The sequence below is a fragment of the Meleagris gallopavo genome, chromosome 8 (assembly GCF_000146605.3).
Source record: "Meleagris gallopavo isolate NT-WF06-2002-E0010 breed Aviagen turkey brand Nicholas breeding stock chromosome 8, Turkey_5.1, whole genome shotgun sequence".
Lineage (NCBI taxonomy): Eukaryota > Metazoa > Chordata > Aves > Galliformes > Phasianidae > Meleagris > Meleagris gallopavo.
In genome coordinates, this window is record NC_015018.2 from 21,566,016 (window position 1) to 21,591,617 (window position 25,602).

Here is a 25,602-nt window from a genome sequence, read left to right on the forward strand (position 1 = left end):
AAAAAAGGCTTATCTTCTTCATCTTGTAATGCTTTATGTTCAGTCTGGATGCTTTATAGAAAAGACGCTTCAGCCAAATTTGAGTTATTTGGCTCAGTGCATGGATAAGTGGGTGAAATCCTATAGTGTGTGATGTACGAGGGGTCAGACAAGGTGATGTGATGCTTCTTGGGGCCTTTGAACCTCAGTGTGGTGGGAAAGCAGGGGCTGGGCAAGGTGTGAGCTGCGGCTCCATCTGCGCTCCCTGGGGCTGCCACGGGGCTGCGTGCGACCCTACCTCCGGTTCCCCGACCTCACAGGGGTGCTCCAAAGAGGGGCTAAAGGTTATGGGTTTGGAAGTTGTACACAAAACTGAATTCCCATGTTCTTTTTTTGTAGCTCAAGCCATGTGTGATCCAACCCCGCAGATGAGTATGAAATGTTCCATCGTGTTTTGATTATTTGCTTGAAGATGGGAACTGTCAAGATCCCTTCTGCTTTAATTACCTGAAGCTGCAGCACCTCAGAGTGCCTTTTTACGTTCTCCAGAATGTGCCCTTGGGATGGGATGAGTTTGAGTGCTGCAGCAGATGCTTTCAGAAGAAAGTTGTTGGTGTGAGTGGCTGAAAATAGCAGCCTGTTTACAAGGCTGGTTTTGCATTATCAGCTGTAGTGCTCCAATAATTAAGGCTGTGAACTTAATTAGCTCAACACTCCATAATTCTTTTCCTCTCTCTTGGGGCTTGGCTGCACAGAGCTCTGTACTGCCTCAGCATGTGCTGGGAACATCCTCATCCCAGGGGGCTGCGTGCGTGCGATACCACCTTAACTGCCCCAAGTGCCGTGCTCTGATTTGGAGTACACAAACCTTCCACGGGGCTTTAAAGAGAGCCCTTCCCTGCATTATTTGGCTGCATTTATTAAAACTCTACAGGCAGAAGATCTCGGCTGGAGCATCAGCAGAGCTGAATGATGCCATTGTTACCACTGATTGAAAGGGTGCTTTTGCACTGGCTTGAAACTTGTGTCTGTTCTTAAGTGGAAAATGTTTCTTAATGCTGAATAATGTGGTAACAGTTCTGGCTAGCACTGTCTTTTTGACAGTGAAGCATTGCCACGCACTTGAGAACAGATTGGGACTGCAGCTGGGCTGAGCAGGACCCAGCACCAGGCAGGAGGCGGCCTCAAAATGCCCCTTACCCAGTAACTCCATCCTGGTTTGCCCTGACAATGTCCTGGAGATGGAACTGCCCCGTGGCTGGGCATCGCTCCCCGTGCACTTCCTGACACACAGAGCCAACCCACACACAGTGAGAAATGTGTTCCCTCTCAAGTGCGTGAGCTTCGGCTGTTCTACGCATCCTGTGTGTGCGTCCTTCCTGTTTGGACAGATATTTGATACACACACCTCAAGAAAAGAGGGCTGGACGTGATTAAAATACACAGTCAGGCCACAAGCATCCTTTTACCCAAATTTTCCCTATAGCAAATCTGTGGGGTTTTGTGGATGTTTAGGGTGAATTAGGCAAAGCGTGCAATTCTTTAACTGGTTGCTGTGCTTGCCTGCAATGTACCTGAGATGTGCCGAGATGCTTTCTATTTCTAAGGCATGAAAGAGTCAAACCTTCCTGATTTATTTGGAATTAAGGCTGGTATGTAAGCTGATCAGCTTTATCAAAATACTTGCATTTTTAAAATTCTCTCAACTCCCAGGACAACCCGTGTTCCAAGCTATTAACATGTAACATTAACATTTCCCCTTAATTACGGGCTGTGATGAAAGCTTCCCTCCCAGCGGGTGCATAGCGCTGGAACCAGAGCTGCTCCTGGCATGTGAGGAGAGCTCTGGAGGTTTCCCTTAGATGCATGGATGAGGGTGGTGGCATTTCCAGAGTGTGCATGGTCCCGTTTTGCCACTGCTCATGTACAAATGAGAAAATACATTTATTTTACTCTTTAGAACAGCGCTGGCATAGCTCAGGTGCTTTGAAATGCAAGATAGAAGCAACGATTCGTGCACTGTTTTTCACAAGCCCTGTTGTTAAATGGTTGCGTATGACATGGTTGGCAGAACATCAGCAGCTGAAGGGAATGCTTTCGTTCTCGCTTTTCTCACCCATCTTCATGTTGTGTGGGCTTTTTCTGGGCCGAGCAGTGCTGTCCTGGTTGGTGCAGAGGGACTGTGATAGTGACTTGATCTCCTACCACAGGTAGGAGATCCTGTGTCCACAATGCTCCAGAGTTAATTCTTGGCAGAGGGAGAGCCATAGAGAAAGGAGGGAAGAGAAACCTTCAGTTGGGACTGAGACAAAGACAAAAGCTGTGAAGAGCAGCAATACAGAGCTTTCTGGCCTTGTGATAAGGAACATTGTTGATGGGACCATGAAACTGCGGGGTTGGCTTGCCAAGCAGGGAAGAAAGGGCACGTCCAGGGCCGCTATGCTACACAGCACAAAGACAGAGCTCGCCGAACTTGTAATGGATAATTTATGATGTAACTCTTGCAGTGATGGAACCCCTCCATTTTGTGAAACGGAATGTCCTTTAGAAAATATTTGCACTTAGCTAGTACACGCAGATTCAGGAAAATTCCTTCAGGAAGGTTTGAGTCTAATAAAACGGGAATGTGTGACCTGGCCTGCACGATTATTTGCCCGGTTTTATCCTTTTGTTATTATTTCCAAATGTGGAATTCTCATTCTTCGAAAATTCTGCAGGTGAAGCTAGGCCAAAAGCAAACAATGGGTTCAGCAATTAGAGGAGCACCTGCAGGGAGGCGAGTGGTGGGGACGGGTGAGTGGTACCATGCGTGCAGTGGGGGCTTGGAGTCACGTCCTTGGGATGCGCATGAGGGCTGGAGGATGTTATTCCCAGCCCTTCTCAGTGAGCAGATTCATAGACTTGTAGAACTATCAAACCAGTAAGACTGGAAAAGGCGGTTCAGATCGTTTAGTCCAACCGAGCCCAAAAAGGATGGCATCTGGCCCTGATGCGCAGAGATGCAGAAACTTCCAGATGGTATGGTGCCCTTCCTTCCAGGACGCATGTCCTCTGGGATGGAGGCTGTGCCATTTCTACATGCTTGTGTTGGAATGTTGGGGTATGTGCGACACAGAGGGCAGGGCTATTGTAAGAATGCTGCTGGGAAGCTCCAGGACTGCTCTGATATTTACAGTTCTACCTACCAGAAGAGCTCCATTTAAAAATGTGAATGTTCCTGCTTCTGCCTGCCAGCTATTCCAATGAGTAGAGCTGGATTCTTCAAGTGTCTCCTTGTTTTTAGTCATACAGACAAATTTGGATGGTAACGTATAATATTTGTGAGAGGTTTCGCATTGGCTTTGAGGCCTAGACATTGACTGGAGGTTGGTGGGGCTGGCACCGTGGTGTGGGGCTGCAGTGGAGCTGTGGGATGGAGAGCAATCAGGATGAATGCAATGACTATTTTCCAGAATGTAAACACTCTTGCAGCTTAATGGCTCTATTTATGTTGACGGAGATCAGGAAACACACTTTGTTATTTTAGTCTGAATAAGCTCATGCAGATGGTAAGCAGAAGCGAAGTGTTTGGTGTTCCTGGTGTTCCCTGAGAAGCCAGATTGCACGTGAGTGTGTTAACCTTGCCTTTGAGAAGCACTACATGTTATCAGCTTGTTTACCAAACTGTCACAACAAGACATGAAACCACAGAAGATTCGCACGCTGGTATGAGCAACATGCATATTGTTGGTAAAAGAAGAAGCGTAGGAGCTCTCTGCTCTTTAACTGTGGCAACAAACCATTTTGTCCCCAAACCACAGGTTCCCGATTCCCTCCCCTGCTGGTGGGCCTGTGGTCCGGCTGCTGCGGTGGCTGAGGGAGCTGAACGAGTTAAGCTGCTCTGCCTGTTCCAACTGGGAGTGAAGAGCCATTGCAAAATGTTTTTCCCCCGTTGGCTCTGCGTGTTGCTTTAAAATTAAATTGGTTCTGGTTAGCAAACAAGAACAGGACAACAAAATTAAATTTTCCGAGGAATGTTGTGAATCCTGTGTGAAAAATAAACCCCCAAATGTTTTTCCCTCCTGCACTCCCCAGCCTGCCTTTGCCCCCTCATAGCTGCAATCCCTCTCTCCATTCCCGCTGTGGGTGTGCTGACCACCCTGTGGGTGCTAAGGAGCTGTGGCTAGCAGCAGTGGGAGTTAATGGAACTGAGACATCATGGCCTGGCTGATGGATATTTTCTTTGTGCCCTCCACTTATTGTCTTGTGTCATCTTTTCTTGTTTCTTTGCTCTCACTGCTCCGTCCCTCTCCCGTTTCTCTGGCAGGTGAATGCTGTGAGGGTCCAGAAAGTCATTCAGAATGTGGTATTAATTTTGGAGGCAGACTCAGACTTCTAGCACATAACTCAGCTCCATGCAGTTGTCTACTGCAGGCCATCTGCAACACTTCAGTCTCGCTGGAGTCCAGCACAGCTCTGCACTGAAGGAGCTACACCCACATAGGCCCTGTGATGGACAACACAAGCTTCTCCTCGTATGCTTCCATCTTCCTTATTTATTTATGTGCAGATGGAAAATCCTTGACACAAATTGGCACTCTTCAGATTCTGTTCTTCTGGAAAGCTCCTGCAGTTCTTAAAAGCTTCTCCTCCATTTGGTCAGCCTTGCAGGCATTCACTGTGCACTTCATAAGTCATTTCTCTAGTCATTGCCTCAGTATTTGTGTCAAGCCTTCTTGGATCTTTATTTATAATTTGGCGTGATTTTTTGCTGAGCACTCAGCACACTCGCTGTGTTGTGCAAACTAGGACATCTTGCTCTCAGACCTTAGGTTGGACAGCAGGTTACTTCAAGTTGAGTTTTGTTGCACGTGGAATGCTGGGGCTGCTATTGCTTCCTGGCTGTTGCTCTTGTCTTTATTTGGAAAGTAGGGATCTGGCTGCCTTGTAATGCTCGGTGTTATACTCACAGCTGGACGAGGTCAGTGTTCTGCCCTACACCTTGGTGGTAGAGCTGCCACCAGGCCATTGTGTACCTGTGATGGGTGCCCCTTCTGCTCTTGTTTTCTCTGTTTACTTATTGCTTCTCAAACCTTTACTTCTTCTAACAAAGATGACCCATGATGGGGATATGGAGGGAAAGTGCTTCCCAGTTTCTGTCCTGGTGAAGCCCATGGAAGTCACCATGGCCATTCCAAGGATGAGACTTCACAACACCAGCAACTAGGACACAAGGCAGCTAAAATCTTATAGGAATTCAAAGGTTGTTGGGACAAGGCACTGAAAGGGTAATCTCATAAATCTCCAGGTAGTATCTCTGGCCCAGGACGTCCCCATGCCACTGGTTGCTGGAGGCTGGGATCTATCACAGTGTAGTTGCCCTGCCTCTGTAGTTGTTGCTCTCAGCCATCATGGAGATGGATGAGGGCTCAAACAGCTCTCCAGCATGACGTGTAGCTGTTATTCTTGAGCAACCACAGGTGCTCATCCGATAGGGCCAGACAGCGAGCTCTGAGAGAAGAGCAAATGCTCCTGAAGGCAGGAAAAGGGATTGAGGAAGCAGCATGGATTTGACCAAATTTCTCCTCTGAGTGACACTTGAGGATGGGCACCCGGCCCACGAGAGCACTGCTGTGTGGAATGGGGTTGTGTTAGGCCCTATGTCTGGAACAGGGCTGTGGCTGCTGCGGGCAGCCAGGGAGCACTCCTCCCTTGCCATCAGACTACTAGAATAAATAAAACAGTTCCACTTACGCTGGATGAAATCAAGTCCTCTGGATTGTGGCCTAAACACGGTCAACAGCTCCTCTGGGCCCTTGAGCTGCCAATAGCTTGCACCTCCTAGCGCGTCTGTCCTTGGGAAAGAGCCATTAGAGGCTAAGGAAATTTTGCAGATCTCCATCCTTCAAGAAGTGGGAAATCATCACTGATAGGACTTACAGAGCCTCTTGCACTAAGGGATGAGATATGCAGGAAATGCCCTGATTAGAAACCAGCTCAGTCCAGTGCTCCAGCCAATGCCTTCCTGCAGCATGGCTGTCAACAGCACCATCAGAGCTCCTTCAGAGCTCTTGCACAGACTGGATTTCCCTTCTGCTCAGGCCTTTGACAATTAGATTGCACTTGGGTAAAGGGCCATCAGCAAGTTAATGACGATTTCCAGCCCCTCTGATAGCTACATGCTTGTGTGTACTTGTTGTGCCAGGACTTGTGTGTGTTGGAGCGCCAGCCATGGTTGACAAGGGTCTGAAGCATCAGCTTGATAAACCTTCCCTCCCCAGGGCCTCCTTCTGTTCTGACACAAATGCTGAATTGTGCGCACACGCACACAAAATATTCTCTGTTTCTCCCAAAGTCACTGCAGACACTGAATTGCCATCAGTGTTTGTGCCCAAGTCTGCTGAACTGCTGAGCAGTCCTTCACCACCAGGTTCCAGTTGTGGCCTGGGGCTCAGTGCTGCTGGGTGGAGGGGGATGGAGATACCCTCACCCTGGGGTCCCCCTCAGTTCTATCAGATTTCTTCCCAGGAGATTACCTTGGTGTCCGGCCTCACCTCCTGGTTGCTGTCCTCTTGCCTTGTTTATCCCCTTGGTACTGATGCAACACAAGAGCATGTCAAAACCCAGGCTGGTGATTACAGCCTGTTTTGAGGTTTATGGTTTTATCTGATAATCTCTGTTAAAATGTGAATTCCTTCCTTATGCCGAAGTTGCAGACTGAGGGGTTGAGGAGATGATCTGAAATTTGAGTGAAAATCTGTTGTTTCTGAACACTGTGAGCATTAATATAAGCTCCAGTTCTGAAAGTGTAATGCTTATCAGCTGTACAATAATGCATAGCTAGCCTTATTTTGCAGAATCAGGCTTCCAACATCCACAGCAAAAATGGAGCAAGGTCATTGCAAAGCTGGAAAACGCATGTTTTCGAAGCATTTCCTCCAGGGACAAGCCCTCGTCTTCCAACTTCTATCACCTTCCATTCCACTCTTGTAGCCTTTCTCATGTAGGGATACTTGCCCATTCTCTACTGTCAGAAGGTTTCAGCCCTCCTTTTTTTTTTTTTTTATCTCCCTTGAATCTTCCCCAGCATGCCACAGTATGTTCTTTGCCTTTCGCTGGGCTCACCTTTCCATGCACTTCCCTCTCCTAATGCCATCCACATGGTTCCCATTTAGGGAAGGTGGGAGCCAGTGAGCGGATCCTATGAGTGATTTGAGAGGATGGGCTTCTCAGGTGGAATTATTTAATTAAAGGCTGGCATGCAATTTTGGGGAATTTATTTTAATAAGCTGATTTTATTATTTTCCATCCGCTTATTTTTCAATGGAGATTATGCCATATCCAGAAAGATAATGGTTTACTTAACCAGCGAGGTACTTTCAGTTAAACCCTGAGAAATTACGCTTCTTTAGATCAGCCTTTATCCCCAGGAATTGCCTCTGAGGGCCGTCTCCTCTGGCTGGGGGCAGAGTCCCTTTCAGAGGCTTAACGGTGGTTATTTGTTTAGTGGAGAAAGTTTAAAATCTGACAAGTACATTGTGAAAATCTCAGATCCCTTTCCCAGAAGGCAAGCCAATGATACCATTAGCTTAATCCAGCACCTCATCTACTCGATTTTAATATGACTCTTTAGCTCCAGAATATGATGTATTTTCAGATGGAGGATTTGTGTTGCGGTAGTACGAGAGTGCTGTAGGTCGCTCGGCAGTTGGGCACATATGTAGTGAGAAACAGAGGGTCTCTCTGGAAAAGAGCTAACGTAAGTTCTGGCATCTAAATCCATTCATTGACTGCGGTAACTCACGGTGGAGCCTTCTGCTGCGTGTTTAGCTGAGTCCCGCACACTGCACACGAGCTATGCTCCATCTGCCTGCTTTTCCTACATGGCTCCGTGTTTCTAACAGCCACCTCTAGCCATGACGTTTATCCAATGGATGGATGGGCTTTGGAGCTACCGTCCTGGCAGGCTGCGCAAGCGTCCCTCCATCCCCGCAGTGCTAACTGATGCGGAGGAGTTGTGCTGGCAGCAGCAACTGCAGGGGAATTGTTGTGAAAACATAGCACCCATTCCATCCAAGGCCATGTATCTGCAGTGCTGCTGGCTTTGACTGTTCTCCAGGCAGACAGGAAGATGTGGAACCCCTATCGACTTCACCCAGCTGCTGCGGGTGCTTGCTTCACAAGGAGTCCTGCTTGATCTTCACTACAAAATGATGAGGGAAAGCTGTTCAGAGGGTATCTCCATTGCTGTAAGGCTGGAAGAGATGCATTCCCCCTGAAATGCTGGCAACTGGTGTGAGGAATGCAGCTGTGTCCAGAGAAGTAAAGCAGTCAGTAAACTTCAGGTGTAGCAGGGGCAAAACCACGTGAGCAAAGAGCTAAACAGAGCAGTGTTATTGCAGGAGGGAGTGCCTATGGTAGCAAAATTCTCAGTGAATATGCAGAAAAAGTATGTATTGACTAAATATGAAACGTCTGTATTTGGCAAAGTGATTTCACACAGACGTTATAGTGATAACTGAGTGCCTTGTGGTTTAGGTTTCCTAAATCATATTTCATCTGTTCCTTTCCTCTTCAAATCTGCTTCTGTTTCACACTTAAAATTACTGTGATTAACAACCATGTCACAGTTAATTATCCCTATGAAAAATAAAGCGAAGAGCTGTCATATGTCAATACGTTGCTCACAGTTTTGCATTGAGTTATGGGTTGATATTTTCCTGCTTCTTCCTCTTATTTGTATTTCCAGGGTGTTTTCTTGCTTCTCTCTGTGCTGCTCTCTCCCCTGGACCCAGAGCACAGCTGTTGCCTCTCCATGTCTCACTGGTTGGGAAATGCTGTCTTAAACTCCCTTCCCTAGAGATCCTCTTGACCTGTGCCCTGAATTTGTTCAAATTTGAGTTTTTTGAAATACATTATCTTTAATCCATTTTTATTGTTCCTTCACAGTCTTAAATTGCTGAGTTTTATGGTTTTGTAAGCACTTTCACTCCAATTTGCTTCCAGCTTTGGACTATTAAACAACATTCTATATCAAGAATAACCAAGTAAGAAAAATGCTGTCCCTGCTCCTCTCCCTCACCTCCAGAGCTGCTTTTCCCCTCGCGTTCCAGCAACTTGGCATGTCTGAAGCTTTAGCAGATGCCAGGGTAATTAAAATGACCTGTTCCTATGAACTCCAGTTATTTGGCTCTTTCAGTCAGATGGTCAAAAAGCTGTTGTCCATGTCTTGTTTCTGGTTAGCAGAATGCTCCTTGTTTCCCTCTCTCTTCCTGGTAAAATGGAAAGAGTCTGTTCCTTATCTCTTTTTGAAGCCCAAATTATTCTTTGCGCAAAAACAGCCTTCCTATTTCCTGTTGCCCAGCAAGCTATATTTTCTCATGTCAGTATTTCCCTCCAGTGTCTTCCTATGAAGCATGGGTGAAAGTAAATGTTGTTGGTGCATATGAGGGCTTTAAAGTCTTCCTGTTTATTCCTCATTCTCCTGGCATTTTTAGATAGACTTTTGGTCACAGTATATGTGTACTGTTATTCTCACTGAATTTTTCTCTTCCAATTTCCTTTACCCAAAGCCTTCTGTTTGAGCGCACCCAGCAGCTTTTGAAGGTGATTCCCTTCAGATTCATCTTCCAGTCCTCTTGCTGGGTTGGAGACATCATCTTGGTGCCCACTCCTTCTTCACTGCTTCACAGCATCCTCTCTTTCTTCTCCCTAACCTAAGCTCATCAATATTGTCTCATGAGACTCCAAGTATCACATACAGCTGTGGTTTGTTATCATGGCTTGGTAGGACAGCAGGTAACTACAAGTTGGTTGGGAGTTTGGAGAACTTGCATTGCTGTGAAGGTATGAGTGCTGTGTTCAGTTTTGTGTTCCTCACTATACAAAAGGTATTGAGGCACATGAGCATGTCCAGAGAAGGACATCTAAGCTGGTGAAGGGTCTGGAGCACAAGTCTTATGGGGAGTGGCTAAGAGAATGGAATTGATCAGTCTGGAGAAGAGGCTCAGGGGAGACCATATTGCTCTCTACAACTCCCTGAAAGGAGGCTGTGGTGAGATGGAGTCTGCATCTTCTTCCAGGTAACAGCAACAGGATGAGAGGTGATGGCCTTAAGTTGCACCAGTCATTCAGGTTGGATACTAGGAAAAATGCCTACAGGCTGCCCAGGGAGGTGATGGAGTTGTCATCCCTGGAGGTGTTCAAGATGGAGATGCGGCACTGAGGGATGTGGTTAGTGGGCATGGTGGGGATGGATTGACAGTTGGATTAGATGATCTTAATGGTCTTTTCCAACCTTAACAATTCTATGATTCTATACTGAAAAGCTGCAAACAAAAGTGCTGCTTAATGAAAATATATTTAGATATGGTTTGATCTTAAAGTTGAGCTATCCAGAAGGAATAAAATCCTCCCTGGCAGTGGTACGTATAGCAAGACCTGCTTTCTAGGATTGAAATGGGCAAGTCTGGACTAGAAGCCAGGTGCTTATTTGGATCACAGACATTAAGTAGTAACTGTGACATTTTTATGGGCCAGGCTGCTTTCAGTGCAGCAGACTTTAAGCCGGTGGTGGATACTTTTACGAGAAATCCATTCCATCCTGCCCAAGCTCGGAGTTTGACTTCTGCACTACTTTTGTGCTTGCCGGCTGCCTCGTGCAGGCGTCAGGCTCTGACACCGGCCATTTCTGGCCTTCTGCTCATGTCTCAAAAGTCAGGTCCGGGCCCCACCCTGTGTGCTCTGGTACAAGATTCCCCAAAGATCAGCCGGGAGAGTTCTGCCAAACCGGGTCCCTCCAGCTGAGCCGTATCTGCCGAGCCCAGCCGCGTGCGGAGCAGAGGAACAGGAAGAGTCGCGGCCAGTTCCTTCAAATATTTTACAGATTAAGACCAGGGTCTGGGATCTGTGGGAAGGCAGAGGAGTTCACAGACCTCAGCGGGTTCTGGTCCTTGCCGCAGCGCTGGCGGCCGCGCCAATAATTGCTGTCCTCCCCATCCATCCAGCTTGGTTGTTCGCTATTGCGTTCAGATGCAATGACACTTTGTAATGTGGACAAGCCCTCTGACATTATTTTAGTGCAGCTGGAGGCATCTACTTTAGCCTTGAAAATGCCTCTTTCTTGGCAGTGCTTTGTGTTTATTATAATGCTGTCTGTAATGTGCAAAAGTACATTTCTTTTTTAACTTCCTCCTTTATGTACCAAAGAGTGTGGTTTTAATTAAGGATTTCAGATTGAAACATTTCCGGTTTTGTGTGTTGTTTTTTGGTGGGGTGGTGTGTGGGGTTTTTTGGGGGTTTTCTTTTTTTCTTTTTTCTTTTTTTTCTCTTCAGGATAGTTTTCTGTTGAAATGTTTCAGAGTTTTGAAAAATACCAGATGCCCAGCTTACAAAATGCACACAGAGCCTTGGTCGCTCCCTCTTCCTCCCAGGGAGGAGGGATGGTGCTTCGGACCCACAATCTGATGTTTTTCTGCATTCTGGTTTTCTCCTCAGTATGCACGGGGATGCCATCCATGCATCCCATGGGGATGTGAGCCCAATGCAAACAACCAATGAAAGGTGATCGCTTTGCTGCACATCAACTTCTAGCCCTTGTAGTAGTAGAAAAGCTTAAGGCTGCCCTACAGTGCACCCAAAATTTTAGCAAAGAGAAGGCAATGAAAGTTCGGCTCAAACCAGGTCTTGTATTTTTGGGGGATTTGACTCATGGTTTATGAATGTGGAGAGGCAGGGAGCTTGCGCACGGCGCTGCGGGTGCTGCAGGGTGGGTCTGGCTCGCATCCCTGCACAAGGCAACTCGGAAAGGAAGCCGTGCATCTGCTGCGTGACAGAGGATCAGGCAGCAAAGAAAGATAGTAATGCTGGGAACAGGAGCAGGTGGACTAGGTGGACTGGGTGCACAGCTTGCCCAGGTTAAGCTTTGCGCTGGGATTCAATGAAGATGTTAGAAACACGCATTGTACCTGTATGCCTCCCCTTCCAGTTTAGCCACGCAGCTTGTGCTCAGGGTGGTGCTCAGCCTATGCTGCAGCTTGCTTTTTTTTTTTCTTGATGCAGCATTAGCATTGTTGGGAAAAAAAAGCATTTATAGAGAAAAACACAACCTAACAATAATGGCACCCTGAAATAACTGTGCATGGTATAGTGGGGACATGGGGGACAGGCACAATGCACACCCTGTGTCTTGTCCACGCCACATCCTGGCAGTGCAGAAATGGCTCACGTCTGGATCTTGGCATAGCTTTAAACCATTTAAACCATCATGTTCTCCCCCGTGGGTAATTCTCTGCTGTTCCCCAATCCATCAGCAGTGCCATCTACAGCCCCATCCTCCCCCAGCCGCCTCCTGCCTGGGAGCTTGCAGATCGCTGAGTGCCTGAAGAGCTGACCACTTCTTGCCTATTTGGGAATGCTTTTAAATTGTTCCAGAAACTGCTGTTTGTTGATAAATTGGGGTGATCCGCGGAGAAGTGTTTTAGCTAAACTGTGTAAAAGAAGGAATTGCAGCGCAGCACTGCCAGCTGTCATTGGATTTAGAAACACACATCATAGATTTTGCTGCTTTTCAGACAGCTGCGATTATAGCTGCTCTTATAGCCATATAAAACAGTCATTCTGTCAGCAAACGTTCTGGCAGCAGAGCTGGGTTGTATCTGCAGTTGCATTCCCGGCACCAGCATGTTCACTCGCTCCCTGTGTAGGTGACGGTGGCCTTGCTGTGGACTGAGAGTGCTCGGTGACACAGAATGGCTCTGGTGGCACTTGTCTTCTGCACCCGTGCTTATTAGGAAGGTGCAGTTGCTGTCCTTGCAGGGTTTTGGGATGCTTCACTTCCAGACCGTGGTTGCAGTTTCTTTGAGGCAGAGATGGTACCAAATTTGTCTGTGTCTGAAGCCCAGCAATATGCATGTGAGCAGGTGGTGATCACAGCCTCATTTTCCCTTGCTCTGTTCAGACCTCTTCCAGACCACTTCTGTTTATCTCTGAGAATTCAAATGGTGCCTGATTTATCCTGATTGAAAAGGGAAAATGTCTTAAAAGTCCGAGCTATGCAGCAGAAGAAAGCGTCGTCTTCTGCTGAAAGATGTCATGTGATCCCGGTTCCTGCCCAGGCACAAGGCTAGAACAATTTGGAAATTGCCCCTCTGGCCATTATCTCAGCTTTACAGCGCTTTGAGATTGAACCCAGATCCCACGTCTCTTCTGAAGCTCCATGTCAATTTACACTTGTTCCTCAAAACCATTACTGTCCTGTGAGTTCTTTACCACACAAGGATGGAAAACAGAACTATTCTGCTCATTTGAGCTCCTTTTTGCTCAAAGGCAGAGCTCAGGGTTCACTCGTTTTTCTCACCATCTGAGGATTAATCCCAATCCTGACTGTTATCCGACCTCGGTACCATTTACACACTGAACCCAATGCCTACAGCTTTTATCTGAGCCCTTACAGCATTTGGAAGCAGGCCATGCCCCTTGTCTGGTATCAAAAGCATTATATTAATTTGGGATTCATTCCACAAAATGAGGCTGTCAGCCAGACTCCTTAGCAATTGGATATTGAACCCAGACCTCATGGTTGTCTTCCAAGTTATATGCCAGCTGGGAACTCAGCCCACAATCCATGGCTGCCAGCCAAGCTCCTTATTGGCGAGAGATTGACACCAAGCCCCCAGACTGCTATTTCTGTACAGCAGAGCTACAGGCTGAACCTAGCTCACGTGGTCAGCATAATCACCTCTGGATTGGCAATGAAATAAAATATCTAGTTAAAGACTTGAATGAATATCGAGGGTCAGTGTTGAGCTGCATAAAGACCGGGGATGATGACAATTCCCTTGGAACAAGGCCTCCTCAATACTCCGGGGGGAATCTCCCCAGATCCCCCATCTGTCATCCAGCTGGAGGCAAAATCCAGCTCCTCATTAACACACAGCACGCGGCATTTCTTCACTGACGAGCAGTATTAAGGCCAGTTCCTCCAACTTTCAGGTATTCCTCAGAAGGGATTAAAGCAGATCCCCTTCCTACAGCACTGTGGGGCTCTGCCAAAGCACTTCTTGTTGCTCAAAGCAGACCTCCAGCATGCCATAGCAGGGCAATGGGATGGGACTGTGCATCTCCATCCTTTTGGTGGAAGACGAGAGCTTGATGAGGCAGAGGGAGTACTTCAGGTGGAGTGCCTGTCGGTCTGAGGCCAGCAAACTGGTGGTGATTTTGCCTGCAAATTCTCAAGCATCTTCACACAGTGTGGTTTTACTGCCTAGCACAATGCTTAAGAAGACTGAATTAAAACAAAACAGCTTCCCAGCTGGGATGGTCATCATTAGAATGCAAATTCCAGCAACTGTGTAGGCTTCTTGGTAGCCTCAAAAGCCTTACAATTCGCTTTTAGCAGCGGTTTTGAAGGAACAGCTTAGCATCCAGAATGGAATTGGAGGTCTTTTCCAACCTTGGTGATTCTATAGAAGCATCTTCATGTGGTCGTCTGGATCCAGCTATGGTGCATGTGGGCAGAGTGGGATGCTGCGTTGCCTCTGATCCACTGGTGGTGATGAAGGCTGCTCTTTGCACATTGTGGATGAGGGTTTTGACTGTCCTGCCTGAGGACAGGAGCCATGAGAAGACTGCAGGCTAGTTTTGCCAGCCTGTCCCTTGAGTCTGGTGTTATTCCGATCGCCTATTGTGTGTCTTCTGATTCATATTTATTCGCTAAGAAAACATCAAGTCCTTGCGACACACATGGTATTCTGAGGATGTTCAGCCTGAAAGAGACAGTGCAAATGGGATTCAGCTGACAGTGGTGGCAGTTTGTGAATTTTCCATGTGCCCACTTGTTCCTTTGGCTGTGGGAATACCTTTCTTTTTCCATTCATCGCCCTCCCCAGCCGCCTTACTCATCTCCTCCCTGAACACTCTGTTCTGCCCCCTCCCTGCAGAGCTGTCTTTGGCCTTCTGTTTGCTCTTTGCCAGCTCTTTCCCAACCCCTTCCCTCTTCTATCTCCTGTGGGATGCTCTAGGGGCAGGGAATCCTGGCACGAGGAGCTCCAGGGATGCTTCAGGCAGAATTTATGGGCAAAGCTGAATCAAGCGATCCCCACAATTAGCTGAAAACATTATTCCTAGAACTGCATTTATTTGCTTTACAAACAGAAGGCTTCATCTGCTGTGCATTTGCCCCCACATGCCGTGCTGTGCCCCACCACCCAGGCTCCAGCTCCCGCTCAGCATGCACATGGGTTTCCAGGCTTGCCCTGCCAAAGCAGGATTCCTGAAGCTGAATAAAAAACATGGAAGGCTTTCAAACCCTGAGATTGTTGAGCTGTCCCTCTAACCAAATGGCAGTCCAGGCTGTGTTCTCTAAAAAGCCTCTAGTATAACGTTTAACTCAATAATGATGACTGGAAACTCTTTGCAATTATTTTAAACTGCCAGAGATGTCTTAATGTGCCTCAGATTTTGTGTTGGCAGGCTGCTGAGTTAAGTGCCATCCGTCTTTCAGAGAATGTTAAAATTCAGCCCAGTATAAAAAGAAAACAATCCCACAGGACATACTTGCCCCATGAGCCCCACCACCATTTGTGGCCACACAGACACATCTCTGCATTCTGAAGTCATCTGTCTCCCTCTGTGCTGGGTGAGAGATCCCTGCAAGCAGCTGGAATGTGAGCAGATTGTCACCGACTGTACCTGGTCATGCCTTGTAGCGTGGTTTTAGCCCTTTAGATGTGTCCAGGCCTTCAAAAGCAAGGATGTAAAGAATCAACAAGACCCAAACAGCCTTTAAATTCTCCTAGTGCTAAGGCCGTAGGGTGTGAGCTTCCAGAGGGAGGCTCCGGTACACCATCATGACAGCTAACTGGGTTTTTGCACTTATATACCCTAAAGTTGGTGCTTTATTGCTTTTCCTTGTGCTAACGTATATGGGTTTCTTTTATTGTTTTATTCCCTCTCTGAGTATGTGTGCCTGCAGTGGGTAGAGGGGGAAAAGGGGCAGCGAGAGCATCGTATAAATCCAGTTCTGCTCTATTAAGATTCATTCTGGTACGACAATGGCTTTGTCTATTGAAAAGCTTTGCTAAAGCCTTGCCTAATGATCTGTTAGCTGGGGAAAGGTTAAATTCCTGGAAGATTTTCTGTGTTCGATGAAGAAAAAATGGTGCAATTATCCAGAATTCAAAGTGAGTTTTAGCCAGCTGTTAATAATACTGTGATTCTTCGTGTTCTCATTATTCAGAAGTAATGTGGCCATCCCTAGTCAAGGCAGTAAAATATTTATAGCAATTTCTTTGGGCCATTTGTACTTATGAAGGGCTGGACATTGCTCAGGGTCTTCACAATATGCTTTGCACTGTGGTTTAGTGACCTGTGGCTCTTCCCACCTCAATGCTGATTACTATAGAGACATCAGATGGGCACAGTGGGTGGGCAGCTGGTGCCAGCTGGGCATCGAGCCTGTTAGGGTCTCCTGTTAGGGTTGGTGGTTCCCTTCCGTACCATCCCATGGTGGTTTCTAGCTAGGAAAGTCGTGGCAGAGCACGAAATGAGGTATCTCTGTATGCAGGCTCACAGAAACAGAGTAAGTGTCGTGGGGAAAATAGAATTTCACAGTGGCAGGGCCTGTGCTGGGGTGAACAGGCGGCTTGTTTCCTCCGGTCGATGCATGGAAAATCAATTCCCAGCCCTCTAAGGAGACTCCTAAATAGAAACAAAATCCCTCCTGTAGCATTTAAGAACTATGGCTGTTTTGCACTGGTGAAAAGATTTCATTTTTATCAGGGGAGCTGCAGGTGACACCTTTCGGCTGTCTTCCTGTTGTCATACGGTTGTCTATCTTATCCCCTTCATAGAAATGTCATTTCAAGCACAGCTTTTTGCCCGGAGGTCTGAAGTAAATGAGTATTAAGTAACTGTATCTGTCTCTAATCCACTAAGCATCCAGAAAACCAGCTAATGTGCCTGAGCCAGTGGGATGAATGCATTAGGTTAATCTAACTCAGCTACTTTTCACTTAAACAACCAGAAGCATTAAAAAAGAACAGCCTATCCGAGGATTAGCAATTTCTTTTCTACATTTTTCCTTTCGTCTTCCCATGCCTTTGCTGCAATCTAATAAACAACATCTCAGCTGAGTTCTGCAAGCCTCCTAATGCATTGCTTTAAAAATAAGTTTATTCTTCCCAGACCTCAGGGGCAGCTCCACGTTTGCTGTGGCTCTCAGGGACCAGGACAGGTCACAGTGCCATGTGCATGTAGTGTGGCACAGCAGTGGCACAACACTGCCGCATGCCATGTCTCCTCTTCAGCTCCGCTGGCCGTGGAGGTGCACAGCAGCACCTTAATGCCCTAGCAGCTCTGGTGTGCTCTTCTTTACTGGCAAAGTGTAAGAAGATTCAGGGCAGGCTGCCTACACCCTTTGGGTTTCTTCCATTGAACATTAGATTACCGATAGCAATTCTCAATGTACGCATTTCCTCTTGCAGCACGGTCACCTTGCTTGCCAGAGAGAACTTGATGTGCAGTGTTGGTGGAGCTCTACCCTCAGTAGTGGGATGAGGGACTGCTGAAGGAGTATTCATGTATTCTGTGTCTGGCAATGCCATTTCAATGCACTAATGAAAACATACATGCAGTCCTTCTTGGGAAGGGCTTTTGGTGGCCTTTGTATATAACTTTCATGTCAAAAGCCTTAAAAATCATCAAAGTGTAAGACCTACAGTGGTGCTATTGTTCTGTCACGTGAAGACTTCAGCATGGTTTGTTCTTGACACATTGCTGCAGCTGTTGATCATCTCCTTACACCGTGCGAGTGCTGCCAAGCAGCACGGTTGCTTGCCCAAGCTGTCTCCAGGACTCACTGCTCCATAGTCCCCAGCCTGCCCTCAGCTTCCCCATCCCTGTGGCTCCATGGCTCTCAGCACTCTGGGAAGCATGGGGACAGGGGCACGACCCAGAGCCAACAATGACCCCAAGACCCAAGAGGAATACCCACAGTGCTGTCACCGTGTGCAGGAGGTGACCCTGACCCTGTGGTTCCTTCTGCAGTTCCTCTCCTCCCCAGCGCTGCCCCAGAAGCGGTGCCGGTGGGATGAGCTCAGGAGAGGCTGATATTTCCTTGCCAGGAGCAGATGAAAAGAGACATTATAAAGCCTCTTGTCTCTGGTAACGCTGCCCTTAGCTTTGACACAGCAGTGGAGAGCGTCCAAGTTCCATGCTGGAAGAAGTTTAGCCCATGCCTGGAATCCTATCCCAGTTTCAAAGGTCAGGTGAGCTTCTGCAGTTACAGATGTCACAGGGATGGCACCTGACCCCAGTTCATCCACACAGGAGCTGAGGTCTGATGGACAGCAGGATCATTTGAACCTCCCTGGAACTGGCTTTCATTTGAATTACAAGCTGTGTTTTGTTTCTTCCCAGCCAGGTCTCTAGACAAACTCTATAACTTTGCTGACTGCTCTGGCCTTCACCTGATCTTTGCACTGAATGCTCTGCGCCGAAATCCCAATAACTCTTGGAACAGCTCCAATGCACTCAGCCTGCTGAAATACAGTGCCAGCAAGAAATATAACATCTCCTGGGAGCTAGGCAATGGTGAGTGTGGGAACAGGGAGACCTGGGAATGCAGAGTGGTGTTCTCTTTGGGAAGAGGATGTCTGTGAGTCCCAGGACACTTGGATATATGTTCAGAGGGATTTGAAGGGTCCTGCTATGGGGCACGGCTGGTCCTGGAGTGGGCAGAGCAGCACCTGCACAGCAGCTGCAGTGCCAAGGGATGCAGGCATCCCCTGGGCATAGGACGATGATAGAAGGTGCAGATCCTCAGCTCTAGCCAAAGGGGCTCACTCTGGAGGAGAAGGCCCACAGCCTCTGTTCAACTGGCAAAGGAGAGTGGTCACAGCCCACATCCACTGCTCAGCAGCTCTGTGCTGCTGACTGATCTGAGGAGCTGCATGACAGCATATGAGCTCTCTCCAGAAGAGGAGATAGAAGAGCAGAACTAGCAAGCCTTGCCCATCTGTTCTTATTTTCCCAGAGCCCAATAACTACCGGACCTTGATTGGCCGCTCAGTGAATGGCAGCCAGCTGGGGAAGGACTACATTCAGCTGAGGAGCCTGCTGCAGCTCATCCGTACCTATTCCAGAGCAAACCTCTATGGGCCGAACATTGGGAGACCCAGGAAGAATGTCATGGCTCTCTTGGAAGGGTAAGTGATGCTGTTTTGTTTGGGCTGGGCCAACTGCCATTCCCCAAGTGCTTCCAGTGTTTCCCAGTTACAGGAAGACTGAGATGCTCACCCTGCTGGGATGCAGGGATGCACTTAGAGGCTGCTGCACAGCTGCAGGTTTTGAGGACAGGAGGTGAGTCCTGGCACCCCTTTGCTCCTTCTGTTTGTTAGCTGCTTCTCCCTGTGCTTTCTCCATCTCTGCAGAAGGAAAGCTGGTAGTGCCCTTCTTCATCGCTGCTCCATCCTGGCCAGGACAAGAATTACAGTGCAGAGGATAATGTATGGCACAGAGCCATCGTCAAAGCATTTTTGCTCATGATTGCTCACATTGATTCTGACCAAGTTACACAAACAGTTTTTCTGCTTGTGGCACTGAGATTCAGATCCCTTTCACCAGCAGAGTTCATGACCTGTCTGGGAAATGCCCTTTCCTCCCTTCCTGCTGTCCCTTGAAGAAGGTTTTGCCTGTCACACTGTAGCTGGCACCATTCAGTGCTATGATGCTGTTCCACCAATACATCCCACAGTCACACCACTGTGACTTCCACTGATTATACTGACCCTCTGGCTTTAGCTTCTTGGTTTCTTTTTCATCTCGTTAGGTTAAAATGGCACTCAGGAATGGACAGCAATGCTGGGGTGGGGCTGCTGGTGTATTCTTAAACTGATGGATAGGAGAACAGGCAGGTCTGGCTGGAGTTTGGGGAGGCTGAAGAGAAGAGCGTGGGGAAGGAATGGTGACAGTGAGGGACTTGAGCAGCTGGAGGTGACATTGGCCAGCTACAGGAACCAGAGAGGTGTGGGAGCCTGCTGGCAGCAGGAATTGGGACCGTGGGGGCTCGAAGACCATCCAGCAGAGGGGAAATTCCCTGCAGAACTGTAAACAAAAACTCCAGCGCAGAGGGCTGGACAGGGGGAGGTGTGGAAGGGACTCTGCTGGGAGCAAAGCTGGGTCTCACATTCATTAACATCTGCATGAATGATCTGGCAGAAACAATAAACAGCACACTGATGTGGTCCCTGGTGAAGCAGGCAGTGAGCGAGGGCCAGATTCTCAGCTCTGCTACAGCAGCACACAGAGCCCATAAAGCTGGTTGACCCAGCTGTGAGGCCAGCATCCCTAACATTGCCTGCAGCCAGGGAGCAGCCCCTTCTGGGCACCATGTCTGCATCTGTTCTGATGCCAGGTGGGTACTGCAGCCCCAGGGCTTCCTCGGCACAGTGAGAGCAGCTCAGGGAGCTGCAATGTACTGTAGCAGCCTTGAACAGCAGGAATTCTATTACTGCCAGGCAGAGCAGGCTGAGAAAGGAAAACAAGAGGGATGGGAGCCAACGAGCTCTCAGACAAGGGGAAGTCCTGCTTCTGTGTTTGCCCTCTGCATGTCACTGCAGGGTCCTGGGGAAGGAGATGGCGGAGCAGCATGGTCAGGGGTCTCTTGGCTCCAGAGCCACATATTAGCTGATGTGTGATCCAGGAGTGGGGCTGTAGTGTACAGCGTGATAGGAAAGGTGGTGGAAATCCATCTTTGAATGAAAGGGAATGGGGTATGTAGAGTGGTGGGGGCTCTCCAGTCCACTAGGCTGACCAGAAAGAGCTGCAAGGGGCATATCTGTTCTCCAAGATATGTACTGTTACTTCATTGCCATCCCTGCCCCTGTGGCTGAGCCTTGTGTCCTGCCCCCCTACCCAGTGCCTGCAGCTCATGATGAGCAGCCCATGCATCCAGCCTTGCAGCCACGGGTTCTGTGGGAAAGAACCAGTAGTTTCTCTTCATAAAGACCATAGTATTACCAGGCAAGGCTTAAAGACAAGGAACAAGTTGGATTAAATGAAGACAAAGAGTTAAACGCTCATTTGTAGTACTTGGAAGCAGAGTTGCAAAAGGACAAACAAATAAAACCCAGTGTCTAAGCTGACAGCATGAGCTTTATTCCCAGCAGCTCCCTGAGGTCTCTTCAGTGCTCTCGGCTTGTGCTACTGAGAACTGTCTGCCTTCTGGAGGAGCATCACAGTGCTGGTCCATGGGCTGTACCTGCACCCATCACAGCCAAAGCTTGCCTCCGGAGACCCCAGATGGACTCCACAAAAACCAGCAAGCAGAAGAAATTTCGGGAGGTGCTTTCAATGGCAAGCCTTCTGCCCACCTTGTTGGAGCACCGTGAGTGGTCTGTGCAGTGCTTGGATGAAGGCTGTGGAGCAGATCAAGTACATGCAGTCCATAGTTCTGATATATGAGAGGTACAAAGTTTTGCTCTCATTTAAAAAAATGTGATGAATAGCAGAAGTCAAGCTGATCAGAAGAGATACGAAGTCAAGCTGATCAGAAGAGATACGAAGTCAAGCTGATCAGAAGAGATACTAAATTGGAGGTTATGATGTGGCCATTAAGGCTGGAGAGGAGAGATGAGACAGCCCAGCACAGAAGGCAGAATGGCTGGCTTAGTCTGAGAGGAAAGAAGTTCATATTATACAGAGTGTACAAGTGAATTTTGGTGAGATAAATGATGGAAATGAGCTGAAGAAGGAAAGGAGAGCTCAGAGAGAGCAGGGAACGATTTTCAACAGTAGAAGAAAACAGAAGCTGACGTTAGGCGCTCTTCAGGGAAAGCCCCCTGAGTTATCTGAGCGAGGAGATGCTCAGAGAAAAGCTTCTCAGTGTGAAGCATTATGTAAAAATCACAATTCCCAGTTGCATGTCCTGTATTCCAAACACTGCAGTCTACTCTTGAACTGTTATTTCTAGCAACCACGCCAAACTTATTCTTTACGTCTAAACCTTGTCCTGCAGTGATGGTGGCGTTAGCATGAACAGTGCCTTGCTCTCTGCACCAAGCTTTGCACTACTCAGTGATGACAGCACACCCTTCACTGCTGGGGTGCAAGGACCTTGCACGGGGAAATGGCACAGAGCATGTGAGTGCCACCTGGGGATGCCCCACAGAGCAGACCACTGCCATAGGGATGGCTCTGCAATCCCTGCTGCACAGGAGGCAACAAATGGGGAATAGGGACATGTGAGTGCGCAGGTGCAAGAGGGAATTTCTCCAGACACGACTCACAGTTGAGTTTGATGAGGTGTTAATTAGACTATTCATGCAGCCTGAGCTGTCAGAGAGCAGGCCACCTTAGCTACCTACTGTGTTTGTGGGTACAGGAATCCCCAGGACCGCTCAGAATTTGCCTGGGGGAAAAAAAAAAGAAAAAAAAGTAGGATTCTAAGGAGTTAACAAAGATTTAACAAAGATTTTAACAGTAGATCAGGAATCAGACACGAGGATAATGTATCACTGAATCATATATTTTCAGTGCTGGAAGAGAAGAAACATAAGGGAAAGCTATTAGGATGCTAACATATGTTAAGTCTCATGCTGTCGGAACAAAATATAATGGTGGTCCCAAGGACTGCTGGCATCAAGGGTGGCAGAAGGTGGCTCGGTGTCCTGAGTCTGCTGGTCCCAAGAGCCATCTCTCAGTGTTGCATCTCCTGGGGGGGTGGCACAGGCTGAACCAGGATACTGCATGGGTCCAGAGCAAGAATTCTGTGGAAAAAATGAAGCCACAAGACAAGTAACTAATGATGCGAAGGGAAGGATACTGCAGCGTAAACTCACATTCATGTGCCATTAAGCTTGTGGATGTGCATTCATAAATACATTGAAATGCATTCATAAATACATTGAAGCAGGATGTGAAGAATGTGATCAGGCATTTTGCAGCTGGTTTTATAGCTGGAGCGAAGATCTAAGATACAAGCAAAGGGTCCATCTGTTGCTCTTTCAGGAGGAAAGAGTTAAGACAATCTTTGTAACTGAAACTGGAGCTGGATGGCTGAAAAGCTGAAATCACCATCACCTGTACAGGGAGAACAAAGCGAGTAAGAAAAGACATAGATGAGATGATAGTGTTGTAAGGGTACATGGTGTGCCTTCATCCTGATTGCTATCTACAATCTCTGTCATTTCATCTCAGAAAAGATGTAATAGAACCAGGAATGTTGCAGAGATGTGTAGAGGTATGCGATGCCTTCCACGTGAGCAGAGATGAAGCAGGCTGCTTTAGCTGGAGCTACGGAATGGGTGCTGACCCTGTTTGACTTGTAAGAAGGGTGGTGAGGCAGAAAAGTCTGTACAGATAGAAGTGTGCTGTCCTCCAGAGCCTGGCCATGGCCCCAGCTTTTCAGAGCCAGTTCTTCTGGTAGCAAAGCTACGGTGCAGTGGGTTTGCGTAGTTCACCGGGGCGTACCAGATGGAACAACCCATGGTTGTGAAGTCCAGCTCTGGGAGTCAAACAGTGCTAAACCACTGGGAGGCTGTGGGGTGGTCATTTGTCTCCCTTCTGCAGCTGCATTCTTTGCTACAGGATAGCTTTTTAATTTGTTTTTTATTTTTTATTTCAAGGTTGACTATCAGCAATTACCTTCATGGGAAAGAGATTTCCAAATGCAGATGGCTCTTTAATGTATCAGGAATAAGCCTAGGAAGTTGCAGTGGCTGGAAGCTGAAGACAGACACATTCAGATGAGAAATAACATACTTGGAAGCTAATTAGCCATGGGAGCAATTTGCGTAAGGTCGCAGTGGGTGCTCCATGACTGGTGGGGATTGAATTAGGACAGGAGATGTATTCTCTCCCACTTGGAGGTTCTGCCTCATCAGATTCTGAGGATGCGCAGAGGTTTCTGCCACGTGGAAGCCCAGCCAGGGATGCTGCAGTGGTTAGGGGCTGTTGCCCGAATTATGGGACGTTGCCCTAAGCAGGCTGAGCTTGTCCCGTAGCTCCTAGAGGTGACTCAGTGCATGTCCATCTCAGAGTTCAGTGATGCTTGCAGAGCCCAGAGTAAGGAAATGGCAGATTTACTGCACCAGCACGGAGCATCTGCACGGCACATGTGCAGGGATCTGATCCATGCCGGAAGCCTCTGGTTTGCTCTGCCTGCGTGGTGCTGCACATGTGCACATCGCACAGCCCAGGAAATCCCAGACAGACTGTGTGCCAGCTCTGGTTGGACTGCAGGCCTGCGTGCTTCTTCACCGGCCTTGAAATCCAAGGTTTGAGTAGCACAGGTGCTACAGGAATAAAGGGATTAATAACATCTGCATTCCTAAGCTGTGGATATTCGGATACCTGTGCACCGCTGGGGCTCCACCTGCACTAGGCTTTCATCTCTGGCTCTTGCAGTACCACTTGCTGGCTATTGAGCTGATCCAGGTTCCCAGAGCTTGAGTTATCCAATGCGCTCCATGAAGAGCTTCATCATCAAGACTCAAAGATTTAACAGGAAATTCTGATCTATAACTTGCAACAAATCTCCATTTAAAGGTGAAAAGAAAAATAGACGCAGAAAGCAAAATTGGGTGGTTATGTATCTTTAACAGAAAATTTTGAAAATGAGTAGAACTAGTCAATGTGTTTCACTCTCCTGGGGACAGAAAAGGAAAACTAAGAGATCTGTTAGTTTCCTAAGGAGCAGACAGAGGCACTGCTTCTGCCACTCTAGTGATGTTGGAGGTTGTGGGGTTTAGCTTTCAGTCCCCGCACAAAGACTGGGGTGTGCTGGCAGTGATACTGCAGGCACGGTGCGAGCAGTGAGTTCTGCAGAGGAGCATCCTCAGCAGATGCCCTCTGTGGCTGAGTGCGCAGCACTGTTGAGCCAGGTGCCCTGCATGAGTGGTGCGGGATTTGTGCTTCTTGCTCTGTCCTGCTGCCCTGGATGGAGGAGCCGGCCCCAAAGCCACTGCTCTGCTGCCCCTCATAGGGACACAGAGCGCTGCTGGAGAGCAAGCCTGGGAACTGACAGCCACTGCACTGCTGGGCAGCAGGAGCGGGGACGCATCAGTGCTATTACAGCACGTTATTGTTTTTCCATTTCTAATTGTGTCTCTTCCCTCCTGTCCGCAGGGATTTATTACCTCTGCCTTTGCCAGTGTCCTCTTATGCTTCACAGGGTCCAGATGCCCTTTCGTCCCAGTCTATAATTGACTATCGTCATTAATTTAAAGTTAGAATGATTGTTTCCGAGCTATATTTAGGCTGAAGTTTGCTGCTCTTTTTTTCTGACCTGATTAGGGGCTTGTGTGCTGCAAAGCTTGTTGGCTGCTTCTTCCTCCCTTACTAGCTGGCCTGATCAAATGTCCCATCTCTCCCCACAGACCTTCTCCTTTCTCTCCCACCTTGGTTGCAGGCCAGATGGGGGCAGTCGGGGCTGCAGGACATGCAGCTCCCTTCCTTGGGCAGCGAGGATCTCCGTGCACCCCTGTGCTCCTGGATATCTATGCATCAAAGAGCACCGTTGTGTTCTCTTGACCAAACCAATGGTTCATGTTGCCTATATGCATTCTAACCTTCAAAAGTGACTGTCCTTGGTATCCTGTGATGTAGGTTGTTTTAGGATTTCCCCTTGCTTGTGGACACCTGTGA

At 47.9% G+C, this 25,602-nt stretch overlaps 1 protein-coding gene across 1 annotated transcript in view; it reads left to right on the top strand.

The window, feature by feature from the left end:
- Positions 1-25,602, top strand: part of HPSE2 (heparanase 2 (inactive)) — a 68,846-nt gene that overhangs the window by 26,781 nt on the left and 16,463 nt on the right. The window contains exons 3-4 of the mRNA XM_010714732.1: positions 18,376-18,549; positions 18,992-19,163. Of these exons, the coding sequence (XP_010713034.1) occupies positions 18,376-18,549; positions 18,992-19,163 (346 nt within the window). The remainder of the gene's footprint in view (positions 1-18,375; positions 18,550-18,991; positions 19,164-25,602) is intronic.